At 37.5% G+C, this 27915-nt stretch overlaps 1 protein-coding gene across 3 annotated transcripts in view; it reads left to right on the plus strand.

The window, feature by feature from the left end:
* The window catches only part of LOC127646938 (FERM domain-containing protein 4B-like), a 71937-nt gene that overhangs the window by 30851 nt on the left and 13171 nt on the right, over positions 1-27915 (plus strand). For all 3 annotated transcript variants that reach the window (XM_052130926.1, XM_052130924.1, XM_052130925.1), the window contains exons 2-11: positions 3214-3279; positions 3401-3495; positions 4864-4956; positions 6582-6666; positions 7935-7991; positions 8361-8383; positions 20011-20094; positions 20991-21056; positions 21428-21485; positions 21644-21730. In XM_052130926.1, the coding sequence (XP_051986886.1) occupies positions 3214-3279; positions 3401-3495; positions 4864-4956; positions 6582-6666; positions 7935-7991; positions 8361-8383; positions 20011-20094; positions 20991-21056; positions 21428-21485; positions 21644-21730 (714 nt within the window). The remainder of the gene's footprint in view (positions 1-3213; positions 3280-3400; positions 3496-4863; positions 4957-6581; positions 6667-7934; positions 7992-8360; positions 8384-20010; positions 20095-20990; positions 21057-21427; positions 21486-21643; positions 21731-27915) is intronic.

Raw genomic sequence — 27915 nt, forward strand, 5'->3', positions numbered from 1 at the left:
ATTGGACACACACACACACACACACACACACACACACACACACACACACACACGGCTATTCTTATGAGGACTCTCCATAGACATAATCATTTTTACACTGTACAAAAAACATTTTTACCCCTGAACTGAACCCTCCCAAAAAATTGTTGTTTTTTTTTACTTGATTTGAATTATGGGGATACAAAAAATGTCCTCATGAACCACAATTATAGCATAATGCCCTTGTAATTACCAGTTTATAACCTAAAACCGTTGACACATACAAAAACAGCATGTTTTACATAGGCTTAATTCATTAGTTCTTAAAATATGAAAATGTAAAGCCACAATATTAAATATTCATTAGAGATCACACATTCTATATTTTTAACAAACTACTGTATATTATCTGCATTGTTCCATAACATGAGTTGGCTGGAAGTTTAGCTAGACTGACATAACGGCCATTCGGTGCCTGGCACAGTGATGACCTTATGGTCGTTCAGCACACAAAACAAGAGAGTGCTCTGCATGAGTAAATCTGTAACAGGCAAGCAGAAATTATATAAGTGGAGGCTTGTATCGGGTATGGAGGGCTTTTTGGTGTGGGGGGGGGGGGGCACAGAAAATCTTAAGGGGGCAGGGAAGTGATGCCGCATTAAGCTTAAATAATGCTGATGCTGAGTCTGGGTTAAAGCGCATTCAAGAGCATTGTTTTTGGCAAGATAAAGTTCAGTACAAAGCCAGTGAATCTCCTTGCTATGCCGATAGAGCATATTTTCTTATGGTAAATGGCATTACTCCATCTTACGTTATTGATCTCAAATTCAAGGTTTGATCCTAAGCTTGACATTTATATTAATAAAACTGAATATTAAAGCACGAACTGCAAATAAAGTAAAATTCTTCTCTGTTAGTGACAAAATCTGAATTTGATTTGAAAGCAGTACCAAAAAAGAAGTATTTAATATATTGAGTATGTTTTTATGTTCTCTCAAAACAAAAAAACTTTTAGAAAGCATAACTTGTATCATCCATCGGACAGGGCTGTTGTCCTTAAAAGGGTACTAGTGACTAATCCAAGTTTAGACAATGGAGCCTGTGTTATCAGCAACTCCTATAATTCTCTATTAAGTTGTCTTAAATGTAGGCCCTTCCTTTTTATGGGGACTACCCCACTGTTTATCTCCCTTGTAATTTTTTTTTTTTTAACATTCTATGTGTAAGTCTAATGTGTAAGTTAAGAGTTTCACGTACTAGGTGTTACGGACATGCTTATTAATATTATGCCATTACTCAAACCCCTTATCTAAATCTAACTGATCAGTAGAGTGTGTAAACATAGGAAGCTGTTGTGTGTGACAGAAGCAAGTAATTGTCGCGTATAAGATGGAAACGATGTCCAGCGACTTCATTGGCTGCTGTGAAAGATGGACGAATTCATACGAGTGCAGCCGTACAAAATCATATGAATTAGCCAAAGTTGTATGAATCCTTACGATTTTGCAGTGAGACTGAAATATGAGACAAAAAAAAATCACTTTAAACCAGTAAATTCACATGAGAATTGCTAATTCTGGTTAATTAATCAACTGTTATCAGTACATAAAAGGGTGGATCTGGTGAGGAAAGATAGTTTGGTTCCAATTAATTAAGCAGTATTCATGCATGCACTCTTTGTTGATTCGTGTCCTTTTTAATTAATTATAAAGGAAAGCTAATTGTGCATATTAATGTTGCCATCTATTAAAAGCAATATGAAAGATGATAAGATGAGGGCAGATTGATTATACATAATTGTATTAATATTATCAATGATAAAGCTTATCTTTAACTTTCAGCAATAAAACAATTTGCAGTTAGTTGTTTCACATGGCCACGATTCGTTCAAATTGTATTAAATTCTACAAAGGGCTCAGTCTTTTACATAAAGAGCTCTCAGTTATGCAGCTGCTCAGCCATTGTGCAAGAAAACATGATGTAAACCCCCAAAAATAAATATAAATTTTGTAGTGGACGTGTCATGGTGAAGAGAACAATGTGTTCTTACAAGGTTAGGTTTACATCAGTTCACATATTTTCATACTGAATGTGGTTGTGTAAGTCTCTCTTGTGGTAAGTGCCTTTTCCCTGCAATTCCATACTAAATAAAATGTTTGCCTCTTTCTGTAGAAGTCTATAGAAAATTATTACATTTATTTAATTGACAAATATAGGAATATACTGAATACAGGTTGTAAATGATAACTTTTTCATCATTTAGATTTTCTATATGACTCTTGTAGTCACCTTGAACATGCTGCTAAGTTCACATCTAAATCGAACTGACTCTACATAGAGATTAATCTTCCCAATGGGAAAACAATCCCATTTATTTACTCCGTATAATAGGACGCAATCTCCTCGCATCATTAAATTAGTGTCTATAAGTCCCGTACAGCAGTAGGTTATGAGTGCGTTCCATTTAGAAGTGATCATCCTTATGCCCTGTTCTTTTCAAAGATGTAATCGTCCACTGTAAGTCCTTTTGGAGGGCTGAAAAGTGTGGGGCTCAATAATTACTGTCATTCAAAACTCACTTTTTAACCAATTTTTATTGGAAAATCTGTTCGAAACCATCTTACAGATGACTATCTTGATTGTTCTCTCTTCAAATTGCCATCCGAAGGCATCATTTATGCTATTTGGAATGCAGGGTACAACTGGTGTCCTAATTTATATCTAGAGGTCGACTCAAGAAATATGTTAAATATAACGTTTAAAAATATTGACTATATAGAAAAAATAATAATAGTTAGGAGCAAGTAATCAGGTGCATCAAAATTAACTAATCAAAAACATAAAGGGATTCTGCACACCTAGTCAAAGTTTAGTAAAATAAACACAATGCTTTGAACCTGAGATCAGTTTTAGATTTGTTAATAAAACATATTTAATAAAATGTCAAGTACATATTCAGTCCAAAAGGAGTTTCTACAATGCATAGACAGTCAAGACCAAGCATTTATTATGATTATTATGACAATCAATGAGCAACTAGATTACAATCAAGACCAGCTGAGTAGAATTAATCAATGAGCAAATAAACCTCTTGTATACAAGCCACCATCCCCATTAAAGGAAGCCTCAACAACATGCTTCTATTATGTTATACTCAATGCCACAATTATGTGCTTCAGTAATGTATTTATTGAACATGTTCAGACTAAAAGGATGTCTTTTTGACTTTGCTAGATGACGGAGGGCCGCCTTTGTCAGGTGCTTCTTCTAGATGACAGGCAGCTGGAACTGCTGGTCCAGGTAAAGCTATCACTACCACCACACTAACTCCTAGATGGACGTCAGACTAATAGAACGCTATATAGATTATTATTAATAATAATAGCTGAGGACAAAATAACAGCTGTTTTCTCTAATACAGCCAAAACTGTTGTCCCGAGATCTCCTGGATCTGGTTTCGTCACATTTCAACCTGAAAGAGAAAGAATATTTTGGAATCTCCTTTAAGGATGAGAGGTATGTTGTGATTTAATGTCAGTATATAGAAAGACACATTGATGATATGATGTACAGTATTTCCTTTTGAAATCTTGCCACACACTATCATGCTGTTCATTCCCAAAATAAAAGTTCTCTCATCATTTACACACCCTCATGTCATCCCAGATGTGTACGACTTTCTTCTACTGAACACAAAAAAAGATTTTTTAGAAACATATCTCAGCTCTGTATGTCCATACAATACAAGTGAATGGTGGCCAGAAATTTGAAGGACCAAAAAGCATATAAAGGCAGCATAAAAGTAATCCATACATCTCTAGTGGTTAAATCCATATCTTCAGAAGTGACATAATAAGTGTGGGGGAGAAACAAATCAATATGTAATAAATTGTTTACTATAAATCTCCACTTTCACTTTCACATTCTTTTTTATTTCTATTGATTCATATTTTTTGTGCAAATTGCCACCTACTTTGTCAGGGAGGAGAACTTATAGTAAAAAAGGACTTAAATATTTATCTGTTTCTCACCCACCCCTATCATATTGCTTCTGAAGATATAGATTTAACCATTGGAGTCGTATGGATTATTTTCTGCTGCCTTTATGTGCTTTTTGGACATTAAAAAAAATTCTGGTCACCAATCACTTACATTATATGGACCTACAGAGCTGAAATATTCTTCTAAAAATCTTTGTTTAGCAGAATAAAGAAAGTCATACACATCTGGGATGGCATGAGGTTGAGTCAATTATGAGAGCACCACATTACAGTATTATTGCAATTATCCATCTTGGCAATCATTTAGACCAAGTTATTGTAGATAATTACATTCGTAGAGGCCCTGGATCATTTCCTAGAGCAAAAACAATTACATATGAAATATACCATATTAACATGCCAGTAATCATGACAAATGAGACAAACAAAAGCAACAGTAGGGTTGTATACAAAATAAATAATTAAAAATTCATCCAAATATAGAGCTATATTAAAATAAAAACACTTGAATGATCGAGAATATTGTAAAAAACTGTATCGTTAAACAAGGACTCTTTGTCAGTATATAATCAGTATATTAAAAGTACAGTATATAATCCCTGCGCATGGAAAATCATTAGCCAGGCAACCTCAAATCATAGCCACACTATTATATGTCAGTGGTGTCACAACTCACGTGCTTTTAACAAAAGGCTTAGTTAGGGATTCAGAGGTAATTCCCCTCAAGTGCTTTTGTTTTACAGATTACTTTGATTACTTTGGCGTCATGCCAATTCTAAGATACTTTGAAAAAAAAAAATAGACAAAGTTTAACAACATATTTATATGTTTGATTATGTCGGTTTGATTAAAGTATTTAATAAGGCTTCTATTAATTCAACAGGGGCCAGACAAACTGGCTACAACTGAACCGCAGAGTTCTGGACCATGACTTTTCCAAAAAGACTGGACCACTTGAGCTCAAATTCCAAGTCAGGTCAGTTCATTATTTACTTATATGCTCATCCAATGATTTGTCCAATAGAGGGCACCACCAGCACAGCATGTGGCAAAATTACAAATTCCAAGCAAAATAAACTCAGCAAAAAAAAAAGAAAAAAGAAATGTCCTCTCACTTTCAACTGCTTTTATTTTCAGCAAACTTAACATGTGTAAATATTTGCATGAACATAAAAAGATTCAACAACTAAGACATAAACTGAACAAGTTTCACAGACATGTGACTAACAGAAATGGAATAACTGCATTAAGTATTGCAGTGCATCTCCTCCTCATGGACTGCACATGATTTTCCAGTTCTTGCTGTGAGATGTTACCCCACTCTTCCACCAAGGCACTTGCAAGTTCCCGGACATTTTTGGGGGGAATGGCCCTAGCCCTCACCATCCGATCCAACAGGTCCCAGACGTGCTTAATGGGATTGAGATCCGGGCTCTTCACTGGCCATGGCAGAACACTCACATTCCTTACAGGAAATCATGCACAGAACGAGCAGTATGGCTGGTGGAATTGTCATGCTGGAGGATCATGTCAGGATGAGCCTGCAGGAAGGGTACCATATGAGGGAACACAAGCTCAGTCCGATGATGCAGTGACACACCGCCCCAGACCATGACGGACCCTCCACCTCCAAATCGATCCCGCTCCAGAGTACAGGCCTCGGTGCAACGCTCATTCCTTCAACGATAAACGCGAGTCCGACCATCACCCCTGGTGAGACAAAACCATGACTCGTCAGTTAAGAGCACTTTTTACCAGTCCTGTCTGGTCCAGCGAAGGTGGGTTTGTGCCCATACACAATGTTGTTGCCGGTGATGTCTGGTAAGGACCTACCTTACAACAGGCCTACAAGCCCTCAGTCCAGCCTCTCTCAGCCTATTGTGGACAGTCTGAGCACTGATGGAGGGATTGTGCTTTCCTGGTGTAACTCGGGCAGTTGTTGTTGCCATCCTGTACCTGTCACGCAGGTATGATATTCAGATGTACCAATCCTGTGCAGGTGTTGTTACATGTGATCCACCACTGTGAGGACGATCAAGTGTCCTTCCTGTTTCCCTGTAGCACTGTCTTAGGTGTCTCACAGTACGGACATTGCAATTTATTGCCTGGCCACATCTGCAGTCCTCATGCTTCCATGCAGCATGCCTAAGGCACGTTCACGCAGATGAGCAGGGACCCTAGGCATCTTTCTTTTGGTGTTTTTCAGAGTCTGCAGAAAGGTCTCTTTAGTGTCCTGAGTCATTAATTGCCTACCGTCTGTAAGCTGTTAGTATCTTAACGACCATTCCACAGGTGCATGTTCATTAATTGTTTATGGTTCATTGAACAAGCATGGAAAACATAGTTTAAACGCTTTACAATAAAGATCTGTAAAGTTATTTGGATTTTTCAAAAACTATCTTTAAAATACAGTGTCCTGAAAAAGGGACTTTTCTTTTTTTGCTGAGTTTATTCATCTATGTTTATTCAGAACATTAGCCTTTAAGACATGAGGAACATTTGACATATGCAGTATTATTGTTAGTTTGGCTTAATCCTGGAGCTAATTTAGCCTCATCAGATATCTTTAATGATCTTATTGATTGTTTCTGTTTTCTGTAGGTTTTACATCGAGAGTGTTGCATATCTGAAAGATGCTACCACTGTTGAACTGTTTTTCTGGAATGCTAAGACATCTGTCTTCAATGTAAGTGATTCAAATTTTACAATCATGGCACAGAAAATAATACATTAACACTAATCTCCTGCCAAGCAACATAGTTATTTGAGGTTTTTACACTAAATGTAACAATCATTTATTGGATCCTTGTTGTGCCGTTATGTTTTCTACAGCAATTGTCTGCGGATGATTTTTCACTTTTATTTTTGTTTTGTTTGTTAGGCTTTTAAGAGCTTGGCAGGTAGCTATCATTAAGTACTTTTTGATTATGGGCATTTACAGAAGACAAACCTGTCACATCAGGATCTGCTGGGGTTGGCTGCCTCCTCTCTATCCTCACAACTGTATAGGGCAGGCTATTATTGCTCCAACAGATTTCTTTGTTTTGGATGTCTTAATGGGCACTTTTAAAATTATTCTGAAATATATTTGACACTTTTGAGTTTCTTTTCGAACCTCTGCACTTTAATAACACTTTAATAACTCTTTTGAAGCAAAGTTACAATTAAAAGGCCAATGAAACAACTAGTTATTTTATTCAGAAAAAGATCAAAGAACATTGAAGTTACTGTCAAATGTTTTTTTTTTTTTTTTGCTTTAAATATGTGTCAATAGTTGCTAGATTGATAGTTATATTAGTTATCAGTCGTTTGTCTTTGTCAAATAAAATGATGCGAACTGAGCTCCCACAGGCTGCATGTGGCGTGATTGAGTGTTTGAAGGATTTTTCTCGTTGCTGTACAGCGACCCCATGTGAACTCGTTGAACATTTACTCTTGTAACTCTACAAGAGCCTTAAACATATGTTATGGCTTATTTGATATTACCTATGCGCTATATATTGATTTAATATAAATCATTCAGATTCTTAAAGAATTGTTTAATTTCTTTCGTGAGGCATAAGAGTAACTTTCTTTATAGCACGTTGAAACACGAGCGCTGAACCTGCTAGCGGACTGTACCATGTCATTCTGGGGGATGCGAGCGATTAATAGTGGTAATTCAGAATACTTTATTTGTTTAATACTTTTATTGTTTAAGATGCTAAATTCATGTATTATTGTAATATTTTGTTAGTCGTCATATGATATAGTGAGTGTAAGAGAGATAAAGTGTTTACATAAAAAGAAACCTCCGGAAAACAGACCCGCTGTTTTACGGAGATGGTATCATCCGTAGTGGGACCTGTGTGTGGAAACTGGTGGGATAAAATAGTTTTGATTCGGTTTGTCTACGGAAAAGAATACGAGATTCATACATTTTCCTTGTACCTTATCCTTGTTAAACAATTACAGGATAACCTTGAAGTGGAGAGTGAGACCGTTTTTAAGTTGGCTGCATACACTGTGCAGGTAAGTGAGTTTATTTGAATTTAGTGTGTTAGATTTGACAGGCTCACAGCGAGTCATTTTCATGCACAATTTGAATTTGAACTGATTTAAAGCGGTATCACGGCTAAATGCGTTATAACTATGTTCACTACTTCATGTCTGAATTTTCACTGTGAAATTACATTTATACTCGCTAAAATTGTGTAAATTTGAACAAGATAGAAAAACATGCTTATTTGGTAAATGTCTATTACAAAGTTTACAGACGTGTGGTCTATTGTAAGCCCACTCTGTAGTTAAGCTTCTTAACGCATTGACTCAAGACGGTGTAAAGCTTCATTCTGAATTGATTCACTGAATCCAGCACTTTTGTCTCTTCTAAAATTGCAGGAGGCAAACGGAGACTACATAAGGTAAGACTCATGTTTTATTGTTTTATGGCTTCAGTGTATTATAAAAAATCTTAAATGGGTTTGCTTTACATAATTTAAGAAGGATTATTTATGTGCTGTAGCCCCCCAAAATGTTTGGACAATCCATTCTTAAAATGTGTGAATGTGTTTGCATTAAATATTATAATAATAAAATAGCAAAACCAAATTGTAGTTCATTTAAATTTAAATGGTACAAGCACACTTTTTTCAGGGTTAACCGTTTCTCAAAAATAAGTTTTAAATAATAAAACCAAAACTACTAAAGAATTTGGATGCTTTCTGGTTGTAAAACTTAGAGGAAAATGTTCTTATTTAAAGGGGTCATGACATGGTTTTTTTTATTGTATTATTATGTTCCCTTAGGTGCAATTACAGTATTAATATATTTTTTTTTAAGAAAAACTTTTAAAATCTAGTGATTTATGACCTTTTCCCACCCTGTTTCTCATCCTCTGATTCAAACAGTCTGTTTTGGGGGCGTTTTCCATTTAAGACTTCAGTGTTAACGCCCACTGTTATGATTGGCTAACGTCAGTGCCTATGGATCAATTATTGACGCCCCAGCCAGAACAATATGCAAGTAAACTAAGTAAAAACACTGTGATTATTCATAATGAATGAAATTGCGCTTTAAAAAGTAGTTTAAAGTTTAAAATAGATTACTTACAGTTTAGCGTCGTCGTTGTTCCCAGAATAGTCGGCACGGACTTATCTTTGAGCAACAGTTTTCTGGCAAAGCCAGCATCATATTGAGATTTGTTCTCAAAACAGTCATCCTTAAAATGTACAGAACAAACGCTTAAGTTAACACTGCCGTGACTGGGTCGATCCGCAAAAAATAAACTGCATCCATTTTTCCCTGACGTCTGGATCTTTCGGCAGCTTATTCAGAGGTTTTGTTTGACCACAGCCAGGAACAGCACATCTGTGTGGCATCGTAATTTTCCTGTGCACAAGTAGTCTCTGTCAGAGCTCGCTGTCCATCGACTGAACACTTGTGAGGCGACGGCGATACTGAAATGAGCGTAGTTGTCTTGCGCTTATAAGCGTAGTTATGTTGTGCTGGAGGCGGTCATATGCAAACGCTGTTACGTCACTTCTAACCGACACGTCACTTCTAACCATGAATCCAGAACGAGCTGTATTTTGAGCTTGATTAAATAAATGATTCGTTTAGAATGGGGAGGCCGTCTTAAAATATTAAACTTGCAGGACGTTTTAATGATACAAAGACCTCTTATATACCAAAAGATCAAGGCAAATTTGGTTTCTCATGTCATGACCCCTTTAATGTGCTGAACTACATCTGTTTACCTGCGTAAACGTGAGGGGAAACCGACTTGCATACATTCACCAAAAATGGCCTTGGGACCAGGGGCCGCTTGCACCAGCTATACGTATGTTGCAAGTTAACTTAGCCTAGGTGTGGCGTAAATGGCCACTAGTCACAATTTACACACTACAAAATATGAGCATTACACCATTAAATTTAGGTAGGACGTGACCCTATGTATAAACTAAATATTTACGGAAGATTCATTTAATGAATCAATGAGCTCATGTTTCGCGTGACAGGCTCCAATCCTTTTGACATATATGATGATGTTGGCATATACACTCGTTTACATTTACGGGAGAAAACATCATGTACAAATCTTCAGCATGAAACTGTAACAAGATCGAACTCAAATGTACAAATATGAAGGCTGCTGATTGGAGCAATACAGGTAAACGTCATATTATGCGACTACACATTGCTTTACGGAGAGCTTACGACCTACTAGTTAAGTCTTGCCTTAAGAACAGATGGTGCAACTAAACTAACCACTGACATAGTTACAAACTAACTAGTAGTTACTAAGCCCTTAGTGTGAACTTTACATTCTAACTTATTTGAAAACTTACATACTGCTGGTGCAACCGTACCCAGGTGGTTAAAGGTACCTCATTGCAAATGCAACTAAGAAAAGTTAATTATTTATTTTGAGAAAGTGTCTAGCATCATTTGTTTACATATAACTTTTGATTTGACAATGTACTACTTCTACTGATATCTCCCTCTACTTAATTAGTTGTGATTACAGCAGTACGTCAGTATATAAACTTTATTGTTAGACATTGTTATTAAAAGTTAGCCCTCCCTAGAGCTGTTATCAAACGTTTTGTTTCCACAGTTTATCCCAATAAACTTTTAAGATAATTTATCAACATCAGCTAACAGAGCCAGGGGTTTCAAGGGCACAGGCTCTTTTATTTATATATATATACACTCACCTAAAGGATTATTAGGAACACCATACTAATACTGTGTTTGACCCCCTTTCGCCTTCAGAACTGCCTTAATTCTACGTGGCATTGATTCAACAAGGTGCTGAAAGCATTCTTTAGAAATGTTGGCCCATATTGATAGGATAGCATCTTGCAGTTGATGGAGATTTGTGGGATGCACATCCAGGGCACGAAGCTCCGTTCCACCACATCCCAAAGATGCTCTATTGGGTTGAGATCTGGTGACTGTGGGGGCCATTTTAGTACAGTGAACTCATTGTCATGTTCAAGAAACCAATTTGAAATGATTCGAGCTTTGTGACATGGTGCATTATCCTGCTGGAAGTAGCCATCAGAGGATGGGTACATGGTGGCCATAAAGGGATGGACATGGTCAGAAACAATGCTCAGGTAGGCCGTGGCATTTAAACGATGCCCAATTGGCACTAAGGGGCCTAAAGTGTGCCAAGAAAACATGCCCCACACCATTACACCACCACCACCAGCCTGCACAGTGGTAACAAGGCATGATGGATCCATGTTCTCATTCTGTTTACGCCAAATTCTGACTCTACCATCTGAATGTCTCAACAGAAATCGAGACTCATCAGACCAGGCAACATTTTTCCAGTCTTCAACTGTCCAATTTTGGTGAGCTCTTGCAAATTGTAGCCTCTTTTTCCTATTTGTAGTGGAGATGAGTGGTACCCGTTGGGGTCTTCTGCTGTTGTAGCCCATCCGCCTCAAGGTTGTGCGTGTTGTGGCTTCACAAATGCTTTGCTGCATACCTCGGTTGTAACAAGTGTTTATTTCAAGCAAAGTTGCTCTTCTATCAGCTTGAATCAGTCGGCCCATTCTCCTCTGACCTCTAGCATCAACAAGGCATTTTCGCCCACAGGACTGCCGCATACTGGATGTTTTTCCCTTTTCACACCATTCTTTGTAAACCCTAGAAAGGGTTGTGCGTGAAAATCCCAGTAACTGAGCAGATTGTGAAATACTCAGACCGGCCCGTCTGGCACCAACAACCATGCCACGCTCAAAATTGCTTAAATCACCTTTCTTTCCCATTCTGACATTCAGTTTGGAGTTCAGGAGATTGTCTTGACCAGGACCACACCCCTAAATGCATTGAAGCAACTGCCATGTGATTGGTTGATTAGATAATTGCGTTAATGAGAAATTGAACAGGTGTTCCTAATAATCCTTTAGGTGAGTGTGTATATATAGCCTTTATTAATACAGTAAGTCACATAACATTCAAAACTCTAATAAATCTCTTAGTCATAGCTCAACAGTAAACACTGTATTTAAGTGTTCTTATGGCTGTCAAGCCAGGCATGCAAAACCATGAATCCTACATGATTTCACAGGTTAAGTCTTTTGCAGTATTCGTACTACCATCATATTTAGAGGATTTGGCCAATATTGGTGCACTGTGCAATTGGAAAGAGGGTATTAATATAGCTGAAACTACTAGAAGAGGCACAAACAGACTGAAGAAATTGTGTGTTTGGGAGTTGGGTTGGTGGTATACAACCTAGAGCTTTTAAGTTAATATTTAGGCTATGTGCTTGAATGTTTTGTTGTTAAGTCAGCCCTGGTTGATCATTTCCAATGGGTACATTTAATGAAAGTAAGTAGACCTGGTGGTCAGCATAAATAAATCTGATGTACGTGTTCTTGGCTTGGATATTCCAAAGCAATGTTTTTCTTTAAACACGTAAGCCTAAACCTTAATTAAGGTAAAGTAGCATGTGCATTTAGTGAAAATCCTGAGCATCATTATAATTCTACAATAGATGGAGTGCCATGTTAGCATTAACTTTTATTTTTTGCTTTTCATTGTTTATAAATTTTACCCATTTTCTTAGCACATTGCTACAATCCTGATACAGTTTGGCGTATAACCTGGTACTCCTTTCATAAATTTTCAGCTGGTTTACTCCAAATGCTTAGCTGTTGTGAGTTATGGATTCATTCATCTTCTATGTTAACATGAGCTGATCTTGCAGCAGTGAATGGGCATGGGGACAAAGCAATCTGTTAACTTAACACTAACAAATGAAAAGGATGAACTGGTCAGAAAGGTTTGAATGTGTGCTGGACACTCTTTATCAGTGGCCATGTGGGTGCATTATTGGAAAACAAAGCTTGTGCACTGTTTAGCAGTATGACAACAGAGGTGTATGCAATTAGCCCCTGTAACTCTGAAAATGTGTACTTTACAACTGATTTTGTTTAGTCTGCACACTAGCAGAGGGGAACTTGTTAAAGAAGACAGACAACATTTTTATAACATGCATTACAGAGAGAAACAGTCTGGTTCCGGAAGTAAAAATACCATGCATTTTCTGCATAGGGGAATAGATTTTTAACAATAACTTACAAACATTTAAAGACAAACCTACAGTGAGGTCTTAGGTTGTTGTGATGATATATGCTTCTAGGGAAGCCATCAACCAACTATTTATTTATTTATTTTTAAAAGCATGTTTAATATCAGAATTTCTAGTGATGAACAACACTACCCCTGACCCTGAAGGAAAATAATCCAACGATCAGAGAGAATTGCAGTATACAAAGCATGCCAAATGAGCCCTGCAGTAACCATCAAGATATTTATATATATATATATATATATATATATATATATATATATATATATATATTAATATTTCACAATCAAATTTGTAAATATATTGTTTAAATACTTATAATCAACAACTTAGCCTCCTGAGACTAAAGATTTGTAATTTGTTTTAGATTTCTAACTTGTAGCACCTTATAAACATGCACAAAAAAAAATTGAGCAAAAGGTTTTCCTAAAAATTGATGGCAACATATGTGGATATTGGGGTTAAGTTGTGAAAATTTTAATAATATCAATCTATATGTCAGATGTGTGTAATCAAATGTTGTATTATGTTTCCAGAAGTGTTAGTTATTCATATTCTGAATCTATATGCTGATTAAGAGTGCCTGCCAAATATGCTGAGTGTTCCAAACATCATCTACAGCCTAAAACTTACCTTTTTATAGGACGTCTGGATTGAATGCACGCAGCTGCATAGGAAAATTATAGGATGGTCCCTTGCTCCCTATTTAGTGAATGACTTAACCTCCAGACTTAAACTGGTACCTTCTTCTGAGTCTTTGTCATCTGAAATTAATGGAAATATTAATTAATATATTACAGGTCAAGTGTTTGTTGTTCAGCAGTATATAAAACACTGCCTTATAAAGCCAAATAGCACCTGTATGCTTCATCTCCACTGACAAGTTATTGCTTTATTTTATCATTATCATTAAATCGATGAATGATGTATATGAAAAGGGAAAGAAATAAAATCGACTCAAGTCTTGTATTTTTAAAGGTAATTTTAGAATGGTATTGTATATATTATAAGTGTCCTCATGATAAACAAATTTATATTTCAGACGTATATATTTTACAATGCTCTTGCATTTTTTTTTTTTTTTGTGTTTGTGTACATAACTGTGCCATAAAATTAGGAAGTTTGGACAGAAGTTCATTTTGTCAGAACGGATAAAATTTTGGGAAACTTTATAGGCAAAAACTATGAAAGGGAAAACTAAAAAGGTTTCTGTGCTTTCATGCAATGTAATTTGCATAGTCCAGGAGCTCGAAGGGAGTCCCCGCGAGCACTTTTAGGACCAAAGTTATGTCCAAGGTTGAGACTGTAGCCGGGGTGAGGGTGATTTGTCTGCCCTGCTCCCTTAAGGAATTATGATTAAATCATGTTTGCCTATAGAGGTGCCGGCTTCGGGTGAGTGATACGCAGATATAGTCACCACATAAACTTTGAGCATTGATGGAGTGAACCCTGCATCCAATCGCTCTTAAAGAAGTGTACGAATTTCAGGTATGGGTCAGTTAACTGGGTCTTTGCAATGTGAAAACACCAATTAGTGAACACATGTCATTTCAGTGAGTAAAGGCGTCTCTTGGACTATGCTCTTGCTTGTAAAATTGTGTTCATAACCAACGAATTCTGGCTCGTCTGCTGTGCTCTATTCAGAGGCCACACATCAAGGCTTCACAGCTTTGTCTGGAAATGCCGAATCGTGCCTTGTATTTGAGAGAGAAGGTCTCTCCTCAGTGGTATTTCCCATGGAGGTCCGTCTCCGGAAACCAGGACTGATTGAGTCATTTTGGCACAATTCATATGCATTTTTCCATGTCCACTCGGACTTTGCTGATGACAGAAAGGAGGTGCTCCGGGGGAAATGCATACATGTTATTTATATTCACCCCTACTGTTGTGTTGTCCGAACAAATCAGAATGAGGTGATTCATGATGTCGGAATGAAAAGTTCTAAAATCTAGAAAGACAGCCAGTTGCTCCAGGTGGTTGATTTGCCACACCTGTTTTGCACCTGTCCAAGCACCGAAAGTCGGGCGTCCATCACACAACCTGTGTTGGACGAATCCGTGGTCAGTACTTTTCTTCTGAAAATTTGACCCAGCATAGCACCCTGTTGATAGAAGGCCAGCACTATCCATAGTGCTAGAGCAGCCAGACTGCGCAAGTCACTGCATCTGTGTGTGCCTGTGGCTCCAGGGACAATGTGGAACATCGCTTGAGCCAGTACTGGAGAGGTCTCATTTGTAACAGACCTAACAATATGATGGTGGATGCAGCCACCATAAAACCCAGTATTCTCTGAAATAACTTCAGTGGTAATGTTTTCCCAGTTTGAACTGAGATGGACACGGAAAAAGGTGGAAGGTCTGTGCTCGTTCGGGAGGTGCGTGCATGCCCGCGGAGTCGAGATGAGCTTCTATAAAGGAATTTACTGGCTGGGTAGAAGAGTGCATTTCATCCAGTTGACATTCAGACCCAGATTTTTCAGATGGCAAAGCAGCGGCGCTGAGGCAGCAGGCGAGGAATGCGGTCGATTGACAACGTCCGAACTTCAAAAACCATTCATCAAGGCAAGATATTTCAGGTTCCTCTGGAGGAGACCACTCAAGACCAAGCTCTTTGACTGCCCTTGAAAGGCCACGAAGCATCTCCTTGTCAATGGTGCATGCAAGCTCCTCGCCCTCGCTGAGGGAAGGGGTGGCAATGTAATTTATTGACCACTCGCCAGATGCAGCAAGAGACATAACATCATCCCCAGCATCTGAACCGCCGAACGTGATGAGGCTGTGTACTACTGCAGAGGGCCGAAGCTCGTTAGTACATACTGTATCGGCATAGACACAGTATATTGAGGGACTCGCGGGGCTTGTGCCGGCACGAGATTCACCTCAAATTCATCCTGCTTGACCTCGCGATTCTGCTGTGCCTTCTCGTGTGATCCCTCAGGAGTCACAGAAGAAGCAGTTAGGAGGGCGCAGGAGGCTGAATCATCAGAACGTGGGGTATTCGCAAGCGACGCGTCTTGAGACTCATGCCCCACAGTGAGGGCAGTCTGTCTCTGTGAGAGCTGTCTCTGCGTGGGCACAGCCTAGACAGTGAATGCAGCTCTCATGTTGATCTGATGACGGGATGTGTCCCTCTCATAATGAACAGTTACAGAAGGATATTTCAAAAAGTGCGAACGCATAAGTGGCTCTTTTAGTTTATATATATATATATATATATATATATATATAATGTGCGTGCGTGCGTGCAGTTTCCATTCTTGACTTGTAACATTGTTCTAACCATTCGATTAGCTAATGTTATCATCTCTCCACCTTGTTGGCAAAGCAATTCTCCAGTGCAGTGATTAGTTACACAACAAATTCATTATCAAACCTCTGGTTGGGTTAAATTACTGATTTAATGTACCATGACAATAATAGTACAGTGTATTGTATACATAACTTGAGTTTTCTCTGTTGATGTTCTAAACCCACTTTTGAAGTGTCCGTCTCTATAAATAGCCAAGTCACCTTTCACAACAAACTCCAGGAGGAGTGATTGATTGTTTTTCATTTAAACTCTAGAGGGTGCTGTTATAATGTAGAACAGAGGAGTTCTGTCTGTAGAACCCTCCAGCGATGGCCACTGAGGAATTAGTCCAAAAAAAATTATCGGAGTTGATTTTTTCCGATAGCCGATGGTTAAAAAAAATTCAACTATTGACCCTATCAAATAAATGCAACTATTAACCCCGATTAATCCGTAAATCTTATATATTGGTTGACCTCTAGTTTATTCTTACTGTCCCATGCATGTACAATTTGTATTTTTTTTTTGATGTGTCATGTCAGTTCACGTTTTATAGATGGTATACCCTTTACTATTAGCTGGCAGATAATTGAGCAGTATGGTAAGCAGCAGTTCTGGTAGCAGTATATCAGTACTGATAGCGTCCACTCATAGTTAAAGTGGGCTTACAGTGAAACCTTCAGACCTTCTCTTCCTCTGGTTGCATTTAGGTAAAACTGGCTCTTAAGTTTATTCAGGAAGTTAAGAAGACCCCCACTTCTTTCCATATAAACTTACTCCTTTAAGAGTGGGTAGATGTAAGGCGTAAGGGAGTGGAGACATCTCCCGTTGGCAGACGATAGGGGATCAAGCAGGATGCTAATGTCATCTGTCTGCAGTTTTATATCAGAAGCAACCAGGCAGGGGTTCTCCCTTTAAGATCCTCCCTTATGTCCATGTTCACTAGAGCGAATATGGCAAGTTTAGGAAGTGGTCTCATTTTTAACAGAACCTTACACACTAAAAAAAATTTTTTATAAAAAGTAGCCTTTTTAAGATATACGCATTTAAACTTCATAACAAAATTCCATCAAATTGAATTATAACAATTAAAATGAGAAAGGATTGTTTTTTTTATATATATATATATATATATTTTTTTTTTCAAGCATTGGATTATTAAAACATTATAAAATAAGTAGTTAAAAAAAATATTTGGGGGGTGGGGGGCTTTTAGAGAATACAATGGATATAAAGTCTACACACCCCTGTTAAAACAGCAGGTTTTTGTGATGTAAAAAATGAATCATTTAGACTTTTTGCACCTTTAATGTAAAAATGTCATCCTATGCAATGCCACTGAAAACCAAAGTGACACATTTCAGAGGAAAAAAAAACTTAGAATAAATTAACTGAATAAGTATGCACAACCTTTTATATTTGGGTATGAGGCTGTGTTCAGTATCAATAAATCATCAAGCTCATGTGAAATAGTACACGCCTGTATTCACCTGAAGTGAATCTGATTAACTCCAAATAAATCTCAGATGTTCTTGTAGGATTTTTCTGACATCTTCTTGGTTGCCATGGGGCCACTAAGAGCAAACAAAGCATCAACGGGATCTCATGGTTGAAAGGTATCTCTCAGGTGAGGGCTAAACATTTCTTTCCAAGGCATTAGATATACTATGAAACACAGTGAAGACAGTAATCAACAAGTGGAGAAAGTATGGGATAACAGTGACATTATTGAGAACAGGACGTCCCCCAAAATTGATGTGAAGACAAAGAGAAAACTGGTCAGGGAGGCTGTCAAGAGGCCTACAGCAACATTAAAGGAGCTGCAGCTCTTTCTGGCAAGTACTGGTTGCTCCCTGCATGTGACAACTATTGTAAAAGGTATGTTTGGCGCAAAAACAACACAGCACATCGGCATAAGAACACCATACCCACGGTGAAGCATGGTGGTGGCAGCATCATGCTGTTGGGCTGCTTTTCTTCAGCTGGAACTGGGGCTTTAGCGAAGGTGGAGGGAATCATGAATGGCTCCAAATACAGGTCAATTTTGGCACAGAACCTTCTGGGTCTGCTTGAAAGCTGAAAATGAAGAGATCTTTCACCTTTCAGCATGACAATGAACCAAAGCACACACCAAATCAACAAAAGAATGGCTTCAGAAAAAAATTAAATTATGTTTTGGAAAGGTCTGGGCCCTGGCTGGGCCAGAATCCTATAGAAATTCTGTGGGGGGACCTGAAGAGGGCCATACACTGGAGATGCCCTCGCAATGTGACAGATCTGGAACGGTTTTGCCAAGAAGAGTGGGATTATATTCCCAAGTCAAGATGTGCCAAGCTAATAGGCTCCTATCCAAACAGACTGAGTGCTGTAATAAAATCAACGGGTGCTTGAAAGTATTTATTAGTTCAGTTATGTGCACACTTATGCAGTTAGAAAAAAAATTCTTTGAAATGTGTCACTTTGGTTTTCAGTGGCATTGTATAGGTTGTAATTTTTACATTAAAGGTGCAAAAAGTCTGATGTGATTTATCAGTTTCATTTTTTTTATATCACAAAAACCTGCTGTTTTAACAGGGGCATGTAGACTTTTTATATCCACTGTAGATCTTGAATATAAGCATAGTTTGTGTTTACATAAGTATAACCAAGTGAAAAAATACACTTGTATACAAAATACATTTACATTTAAGGTACATTCAAAGTAAGTCTAAATATCTTATATGTTGCTTCTCAAGTAAATTTATCTTGTTTTAAGGATTTTAAATGTAAAAAAATACAAAAACTTTTGATAACATTAGGATTTTTGCTGTGAATTTCTTTACTGAATTAAACTTAATAAAAACTTAATGTGTCTAAACTTTGCGCACACTTGCACGAAAATAGCAACACTTCATGGCCATGCCCATTGACTTCACCCTTATGAGTTAAGGCATTGTGCTGTGCTTAATGCTTGCACGCTTAAAATAGGACCCATAATATCTTCTTTGATCCCGTTAAACCTGAATTCTAAGCAAAAGTCATCTAAAATCTGTCATCTTCAGTTCAAGGATGTTGACATCAAATGACCTATTTCCTTTCAGTTAGGTAGTTGAATGCCTGAAAAAGCTGACACACTACTGCATGTTCTCCATGCGTTGCTTAAAATGTTGGGTTAAGTGTTTGCCCGCCCTTCTTTGCCAACTATTTGATAGTAAAGGCAGTATAATAAATTCCAGATTGCTGACAGGGCATTGCGGTCTCGGGGCGCCAGCGTGTACTGTATTTTACCACATCATCAATCCAGCCCACTAGATTATTACCATCAAACTTATCATAAATCACTGAACTGCAAAACTACTGGCTTGGGAAGTGAGTAGTGTCAGGTAATATAGGCTTGTGCTGTTTAGTCAAGCAAGCTATTAATGGTCTGATAAGCAGAGCTAAAGAGGTTGCTGCTCCATTGTACATTTGTTATTAATTCTGTAACCGGTTTCCTTTCCTTTTCAATTAATTTTCAAAGTATTCCACAGACGTAAAATTACTAACTAGAATATTGCTAATATAACTTGTATGCAGTGTAAATAATGTAGCTAGGCTGCATGTTAATGATTTAATGGAGTATTTTAATACAAAACATATTATATTTGTGTACATTTTTTTTTTTTTTTTTAGTGATGAAAGTACAAGATCAGACTTAAAGAAGCTTCCTGCTTTTCCCACTGCAGTTTTGAAGGAGCACCCATCCTTATCATTTTGGTAAGACCTGACTTGATGTTACATTTTGATGCTATGACATTTTTGTTTATTTTTAGTATTATTATAAATGTAAAATAACATCCACTGATCAATCGTGCACAGCAAGGCCAAGGACATTTTTAAGAAAGTAAAAATGATGCTTTTTGATTTCATTTGAAAATTCAAAAGCTGAATCTGTAGCCAGGTGTAGTGTGCTTCGGCTGCAACAAGCTCAATCTTGTTAATTTCAAAGAAGTCTTGTTAATTAACTTGCTTGTTAACTAGACTTGCCCTGTGGCTTCTGTAATCCTAGACATTTGGTTGTTGATGTCTGCAACCTTAAAATGGATTGATGTGGCAGCTTTAATCAATGGGTATTTAGTGTGAGGAGCTGTTCAATTGAAATCTGTGAACAGACAGCAATTATTGAAGTGTGTATGAGTGAGGAAACAGCTGTGTTCGTGCAAGTGTTTAAGAGACAGCTGTGCGAGTGAAGACAGAGAAAGCTGTGTATGCGTGTGCTGTTGATTAGATATATGAATAAAAATTGTCTACATATACACTGTATATTAATGTTATTCCACCAAGTTTTCTGCAATATTCATCTGTAGTATTTATTTCCTTTTATGTCGCTTCCTTGTAATGGTGGACATAAATAAATTCTTAAGTTAAAATCTGTGTTGATATAGAACAGGTTATTAGGATAATTACTACGAACAGAGTGTGATTCACTGGACAGCCAGCCAGATGGAATTTCACACATGGGTGCACCTGGCTTAATATCTGTCTAGTTAATTGTCTAACTAGCACACATACACACATTGGTCTTATACTCAATTGCTGTTTATTTTGCTATTGTGGATGTAACATTCTCTCTCTCTCTCTCTCTCTCTCCCTCTCTCTCACTCACCATCTAGTGAAGATAAAGTAATCGAACATTACAGAAAGCTGAAGGGACTCAGTCGTGGACAGGCCATTGTACGGTAAGCATACTAATAATTTATCTGCCTGACATAACCTGTAGCAAAACATGACTGTGGGATCTGGGAGTCTGAGCCTGTTGTCCTACCTGATCACTACTGCAGTTGTTTTTAAGAAGGACAAAATTGCATAATTAATTAGAGCACATTACTTAAAGTGAGTGCTTTCAGCAAGTCTAACCACACTGTTCCACTTTATTTTTGTCAGCTCCATTTGTGTCCCTGGATTGTTATTTTGACAATCACCCACTGTGAAAGCACAGAAAATAATCTTAGGATTACTGTCAGTGATATTTAATAGATGATTTACTAGGATTTATATATTCATACCTTGTTTTCTGTACTGTTATTCATTGGACTGTTGTAACCAACAGGTATCTTACCTTAGTGGAATCCTTACCTGCCTATGGAGTTCATTACTACAAAGTAAAGGTATGTGGTTTGATTTATTTATCTTGTTTTATTTTTAGGAAATTGGAACTATTTAAAGAAGGATGTAGATGATAAATACTGATGCTGTCATAATTAATAGAACCTTATTTTGATTTATGGTTAATACAAGTAAAATGTTTGTGGTATATAATAAACAGGATAAACAAGACATACCGTGGTGGTTGGGGATCAGCTACAAAGGCATCAGCCAGTACGACCTCCAAGACAAGCTCAAGCCACGAAAGGTTTACCATTTAATTGTTTTGTTTTATTAGTGTGGTGGGCATATTGCAGTTTGCTGAAACTCCATTCAAATTATTGTACAGCAGTGACCGGCTAGACTGAAAACACCAGCAATGTGTTAAGTTTGAAATAAGAATACATAGGCATTTCTTGTTCATGTTAAATCAGCCAACACTTAAATAGCAGTAAGTTCAAATTCCAAGCAAAAACAGGAAATGGAAGGTAATGCCAACAGAGGCTGAGAGTGTTTGCTCCCAACGAACGTACTATTTTAAGACTAATACAAATCTACAGTAAAGCTAAAACAACTCACTTTTTTTCACCGTTTTCCTATGCTGTAAACAACGCACGCTTCCACGTTCATCACTACTCAACGGAACTTACGCTACGCCTACGTCATACATCAGTATGCAACTATGGTCGGAAAAAAAATTTATGACGTTGCATAAGTTTGTCGAAACAGTGCCACAACGAATGCGTGCTGTAATCAAAGCTAAAGGCGGTCCATCAAAATATGAGAGTATGCAACTTTTGTTTTGGGCCAGGCACTGTACTAAGTAAGTACATGGTTAATGTCCAAATAACTTGGTATTACAATGGTATCATGTCCAAAACCATTGTAATACCATGGTACTTGACATATTCCATGGTACTGAATAATTACCATATTCATATACCATGTGGCTTACTTGATAAGCCAAGATGCTTCAAAGAATACCATGGTATAACCATGGTAAATATAAAAATATTTTTTTTACCATGGTACCATGTCAAAATGAACATGTATTACCATGGAAAAGAATTAGTGGTCGACCTATGTTTTTTGTTAATGGCCGATGCCGATATCCAGAGTGCAGGGTGGCTGATAGGCCGATACAATGCTGATATATCACACAATTTAATATAGTAAATAACATGCAAAATCATTTATAAACTATTATTTAGCACTATATTTACTAAATTTCATACAAAACTTTCATTTAAAAAAAAAAAATGTTTTTCTGATTAACACTTTTTATTGACTCCAACAAATGAAACCGAAAAACAAAACATATATGTACCGAATCAACTTTTAGCCCCCATTTGTCCCTTTCCCCCTCCCAATCACTAACCCCATCCTGACCCCCAAAAAACATCCCTGTGATCAAAGCTAAAATACACACACATAGAAACACAAAAACTATATATATATATATATATATATATATATATATATATATATATATATATATATATATATATATATATATATATATTGTGTGTATGTCAAGAGCGTTCCAAAAAGGTCAAATAACTGCCCCACTTCCTATTAAATACCCCCAGGCTGCCTAGCCTTCTAGCTGACATTTCTACAAATGCTGCCACCCTGTCCATCTCTGTGCACCACTCCCAAAATGAGGGCGCTCCAGCCGACCTCCATCCCCTAAGGATAATCTGTCTGCCAATCATAACACTGGCTAGAACCCAATTTCTTATGTATTTAACCCCTATATTAATGACCACACCATCGCCTAAAATACAGAGTCTGGGGCAAAATGAAATTTGGGTGCCCAATATGTCACATATTAAACCCTCAACCAAAATTCTTGGATCTGAACACACCACCAAAAAACATGGGTTTTGTCCCTATATTTTGATTGGCATTGCCAGCTGGTATTGTGTCATTAAGACCAAGCCTATACAATCTAGAGGGGGTCCAATAGCATCGATGTACAATCTTAAATTGCATAAGAAGCACCTTTGCATCTCTAGATGCAGACTTGACAGTTTTTAGAATATTAGCCCACACTCCCTTTTAAGTTTAAATCTTTCTTTCATAATCTCTTGATAGAAGTTGAAGCTCCATCGCCTAGACTCTGAACTAGCAGGGTGTAATACACTGATGCCTCATGACATTTTCCAAAGGCAGTAATCACCACTCCCAGAGTGTCTGCCGCTTTAGGGGAGTGTATGCTACTCCCAAAAACAGTACAGAGCAGGTGGCGCAGTTGTAAATATCTAAAGGGAATCCTAAAATGTTGAACCATATTTTCAAAGCATCTCAACACTCCACTCTCATATAGGTCACCATGCATATTAATCTCCCTCACAATCCACTCTTTCCAGCAGAAAGGGGTCAATACATAAGTTTTGGTTCAGCAAACATTCAAGCAACATTTAAATAAATGTCTGAATTAAACATTCTGGACACTTTTGTCCATACCGCATGCAAATGCGAGATAATGGGGTGTAACTTCTCCAATTAGTTTGATAGAAAGGCTTTGCAAGATAGGGGTAAGAACTTGAACAGAACCTGTTCAAAACAAAATCGGGGAGGGGCTCTCAGGTGGAAGCAACCAATGAGCCAAATGTCTGCGACCAAATGCAGAATATTAAAACATAGGTAGGCCTAGCCCACCTTTGACAATTATGTAATGTAATTTAATGTAGATTAACCTGGGACTTTTACCATTCTAAATGAAGGACTTTACAAGGCTATCAGATTACTTGAAATAAGAGAGGGGGACATCTATAGGCAGAGATTGTAGCAGGTAGTTGAATTTTGAAATATAATTAATTTTAATAACATTAACCTTCCCCATCATAGACCGCATTCCAAACTTAGCGCAACAGTCAAAACCCGAACATCCCCCGGAACAAAACAGACAGAAAAAAGAAACACCTGCGCGTTAACCTCATGCACAACAGTGCCATTTTTATGAAGGACATTGTTTGCTGTGGGCATGTGAATGTTTTACAGCCATCCTTAGCATCTATTCTCAATTTGCCCAGGAATATCAGTGCAAAAGCGACCTTCCATTGATGTAAATATTTCTTGAATTCCTTGAATTGATGATGTTTCTCTCTTGATGTCTGGGAACAAGAAAATAATGTGGTTCATCCAAGAAAGCCTTCCTTTACTCCTCACGTAACACAAGATATTTATCGGACGATCTCAGAAATTTGGCTAGAATCGACTGTCTCCCTCCGTGTATCTCCGAGAAGGATCCATGTGAGCTTTCTTGATTTCCAGCTTATGGCCTTTTATGTCGAGCAGATTCGTCAGGAGCCCATCCTGGAATTTTACCGTATCCTGACACTCTTAAGCCTCTGGAATTCTGGCAATACGAACGTTATTCCACCGGGTACGGTTCTCCATGTCCTCTCCCAAGACATGCTCCAAATCCACCTTGGTCACTAGCAGATTAGCAGATAATTCACTCTCCGATGACTCCAGATAATTGATACGTTTCAAGACTTCCCCCACTCATGTAACCACATCAGAGAACTTCACCTCCAAGTCAGCAACTACCTTTGTCAGCATTGCTGACATGTTCAGCATCTCTCGTCGCCACGAGCATCGCCACATTTTCCAGACCTCTCCTACTTCCAGGCTTGCGGCCTGAACGGGGGTGTCAGCTTGAGCACGTTAGTGTCTTTTAATGTCTCCAGAGCCCGAGGATTGTGAATTATTTGACATATTATCCTTCTAGAACAGTTATGGAACGGAGTGTATCGAATCTCGCTGGTTTATGGCATTAAAAGTGTTAAAACTAGAAAGTGTAGCAATGTCCTTACAGTTTATGGCCTGGATCGCCTCTTTGTATTGTCACAGACTGACCGTCATGATTTGTGAGTCAGAGGATCTTTTAATCCTGATCCTTAAGTTTTGATTCTGGCTGATAGAATATGCCCTTCAAAGGAAGATATTAGATGAGCGCTCGGTAGGAAGAAAACACTGGATTTTCGTGAAGTTTCTGAATAACATCTGTTTAAATGAGATATCAGCATTTTTGCAGATGGTATATAATTTATTTGTATTGATATTTGCCTTTTATCATTAGACAAGACAGTTAAAACTTACATGTTTAACAATTGAGGAGATCGAGGAAGAATGAAACAGGCGAGCACTTTAACATTATATGCAGACTGATTAAATGACACTGTGTTGCACACCAGACTATTATTGTAGTAACATGATGGCACGTAACAACAAAACGAACTGAACTGGTCGTTTAAATATCTCAATTGCTTCACATGCAAGCAGGCGATTCTCTGCTCCCTCAAGAACAAATCGGCCCAATGGGAAAATGTATTGGCCGATGTGATCATTAAAAAAAGTCAGAAAATCGGCCGATATATATCGGTCGACCACTATAAAGAAAAATTATCATATTTATATACTGTGCTATTTACATGGTTCTCTTTTTAGAAAACATTGGTTAATGTCCAAAAACATAGTAATACAGTGGTACTTTTTGTAGAAGTATTCTAACTCTAAATCTGGTCATCTCCCTCTCTTCTTCCTTCTCCCTTTTTCCTCCCTCCCCTTTTCTTCTCTCTTCCCACTAAACTGAGTGTTTTAACAATCTTTTTAAAAGTACACTAGGCCCTGTCAGAGTGCAACCCGTCATCTTGCCAGTATTGATTGTGCTTCCTGCCAAGGAGGGCAGTCTTTGTATCTGCCCGCCCCCCAATGTTATTCCAGCATGCCAAAGTCATTATGCAAATCTCCCTATCATTGTGCATTTCTCTCAGGCCAGACAATTCATCAAGCAATAAAACACAATTAGCTTAGCAGGGGGGCTATAGAGAAGAGTGAGGGGGTTTGGAGGCCTTAACTATTCCCCATGCAAGTGCTTCTGGGTGTCTTCAGAATTAAAAGCTTTGGAACTTTTTGTCCAAATGTTCCCGGGCTCTGAAACGATGCCCTATGAAAGCAGTAAATGTAGCGTGTTTTTGTATTGTTTCTTGATTTGTCGATACAGGTTTTTTGACATTTTGAAAATTACAACCCCAGACATTGGACTGTCCCCAATTATATGTCATATATGTCAAATGATCTTTAGAATCACATTAGTAAAGGGAAGATTCTAAAAGATCTAAGCATGCTTAATTTCTTTGCCTGTTAATAATCTTGGCATTTTTAATGTAGAAAACATGTAAAAATGTTCTACTATTGTATATTATCACTTGGACATTTTATAATGTGTATGGAGATAAAATAAATGTAAAGGGATCATTAGGATGATAAAATGGACTAAGAAATCTCCTTACATATTCACTTACTTTGAAGGAGGGACCCGAGCCATATGTAAGAGACCACCATAGTAAGTAACATCCTACTGTAGGATTTTAGCAGAGATGCACCACTCCCCACTAACTTTCTTTAGAACCTGTAAAAATCAAGTTTTTTTTTTTGTGAATATGAAGTACTTCCATAGGGTTTTTACATGTTTATATGGTTGAGAATGGGTGAGGTGTTTTTTTTTTTTTTTTGTAGAACAAAGGAGGCAGAATATGCTTGAGTCATAATTCAGAGTTTACAGTTGCTTCTGAACTGTCTGTAAATTTGGTGATGACAAATCACAGATTCATCAGAGATTTTGAGACCATGTCTGAAACAAACTTTTTCAACAAGCTTATTTAATTTTGGCACGAGTACTGTTGCATGTTCTCTCTCACAAGTTTTTGTAGAAGGTAGCACTTCACACTTACAGTATGCTCATTTCCATGCACATCATTTATATCATGTGTATTGGTGGTGTCTGTTGTGGCATTTGTTCCTTTTTCTCAATTTCTAATAATTCATCTGATTTTCTGATCTTTTAGAAGAATTGGTTGTGTTCAGAAGAGTTACACTTATACTTCAGTTAGTATTTTCATCAGATCTATACTTGTTTTTTTAATGATTTTTTTATGTTCTATATACCTTGAAGATTGAGTGATGAATCTTGGTTGAGGGTGTGTCTATGTTCTTGACTTATTTCTTCAGTGCCTCATCATAATATAGTGTGTAAGGTGTGTAATATTATAAAATACTACTTTCACGCATGCCATTTGTGTATGTACTTCTTTGTTAGGTATGTTAATAGCAGTTGAACTGCACATGTTCATACTAGTGCTAAAACATAACTCTGGTGGTAATAAGTATCACAGATGTTACGATAAAAGTATCAGTGATGCTTTCATATATATCTTGTGCAGACTTTGGTCCTTAAGAACATTTGTTTTATAAAGCATTATGTTTAAAAACAAAAAACATTTTGTATGTTGGAAAAAACCTCTCAAAAACCCAGTGTAGCAAAAGTGCAACGTTTGTTTACAGCAATTAAACAATACCTGTTTTTTATTAAAATGGTAAAAACAAAACTACACATAGTAGCTGACATTCTGAACTGTATCAAAACAACAGTTTTGGTAGGGA

The sequence above is a fragment of the Xyrauchen texanus genome, chromosome 7 (genome assembly GCF_025860055.1).
Source record: "Xyrauchen texanus isolate HMW12.3.18 chromosome 7, RBS_HiC_50CHRs, whole genome shotgun sequence".
In the NCBI taxonomy this organism is placed as follows: domain Eukaryota; kingdom Metazoa; phylum Chordata; class Actinopteri; order Cypriniformes; family Catostomidae; genus Xyrauchen; species Xyrauchen texanus.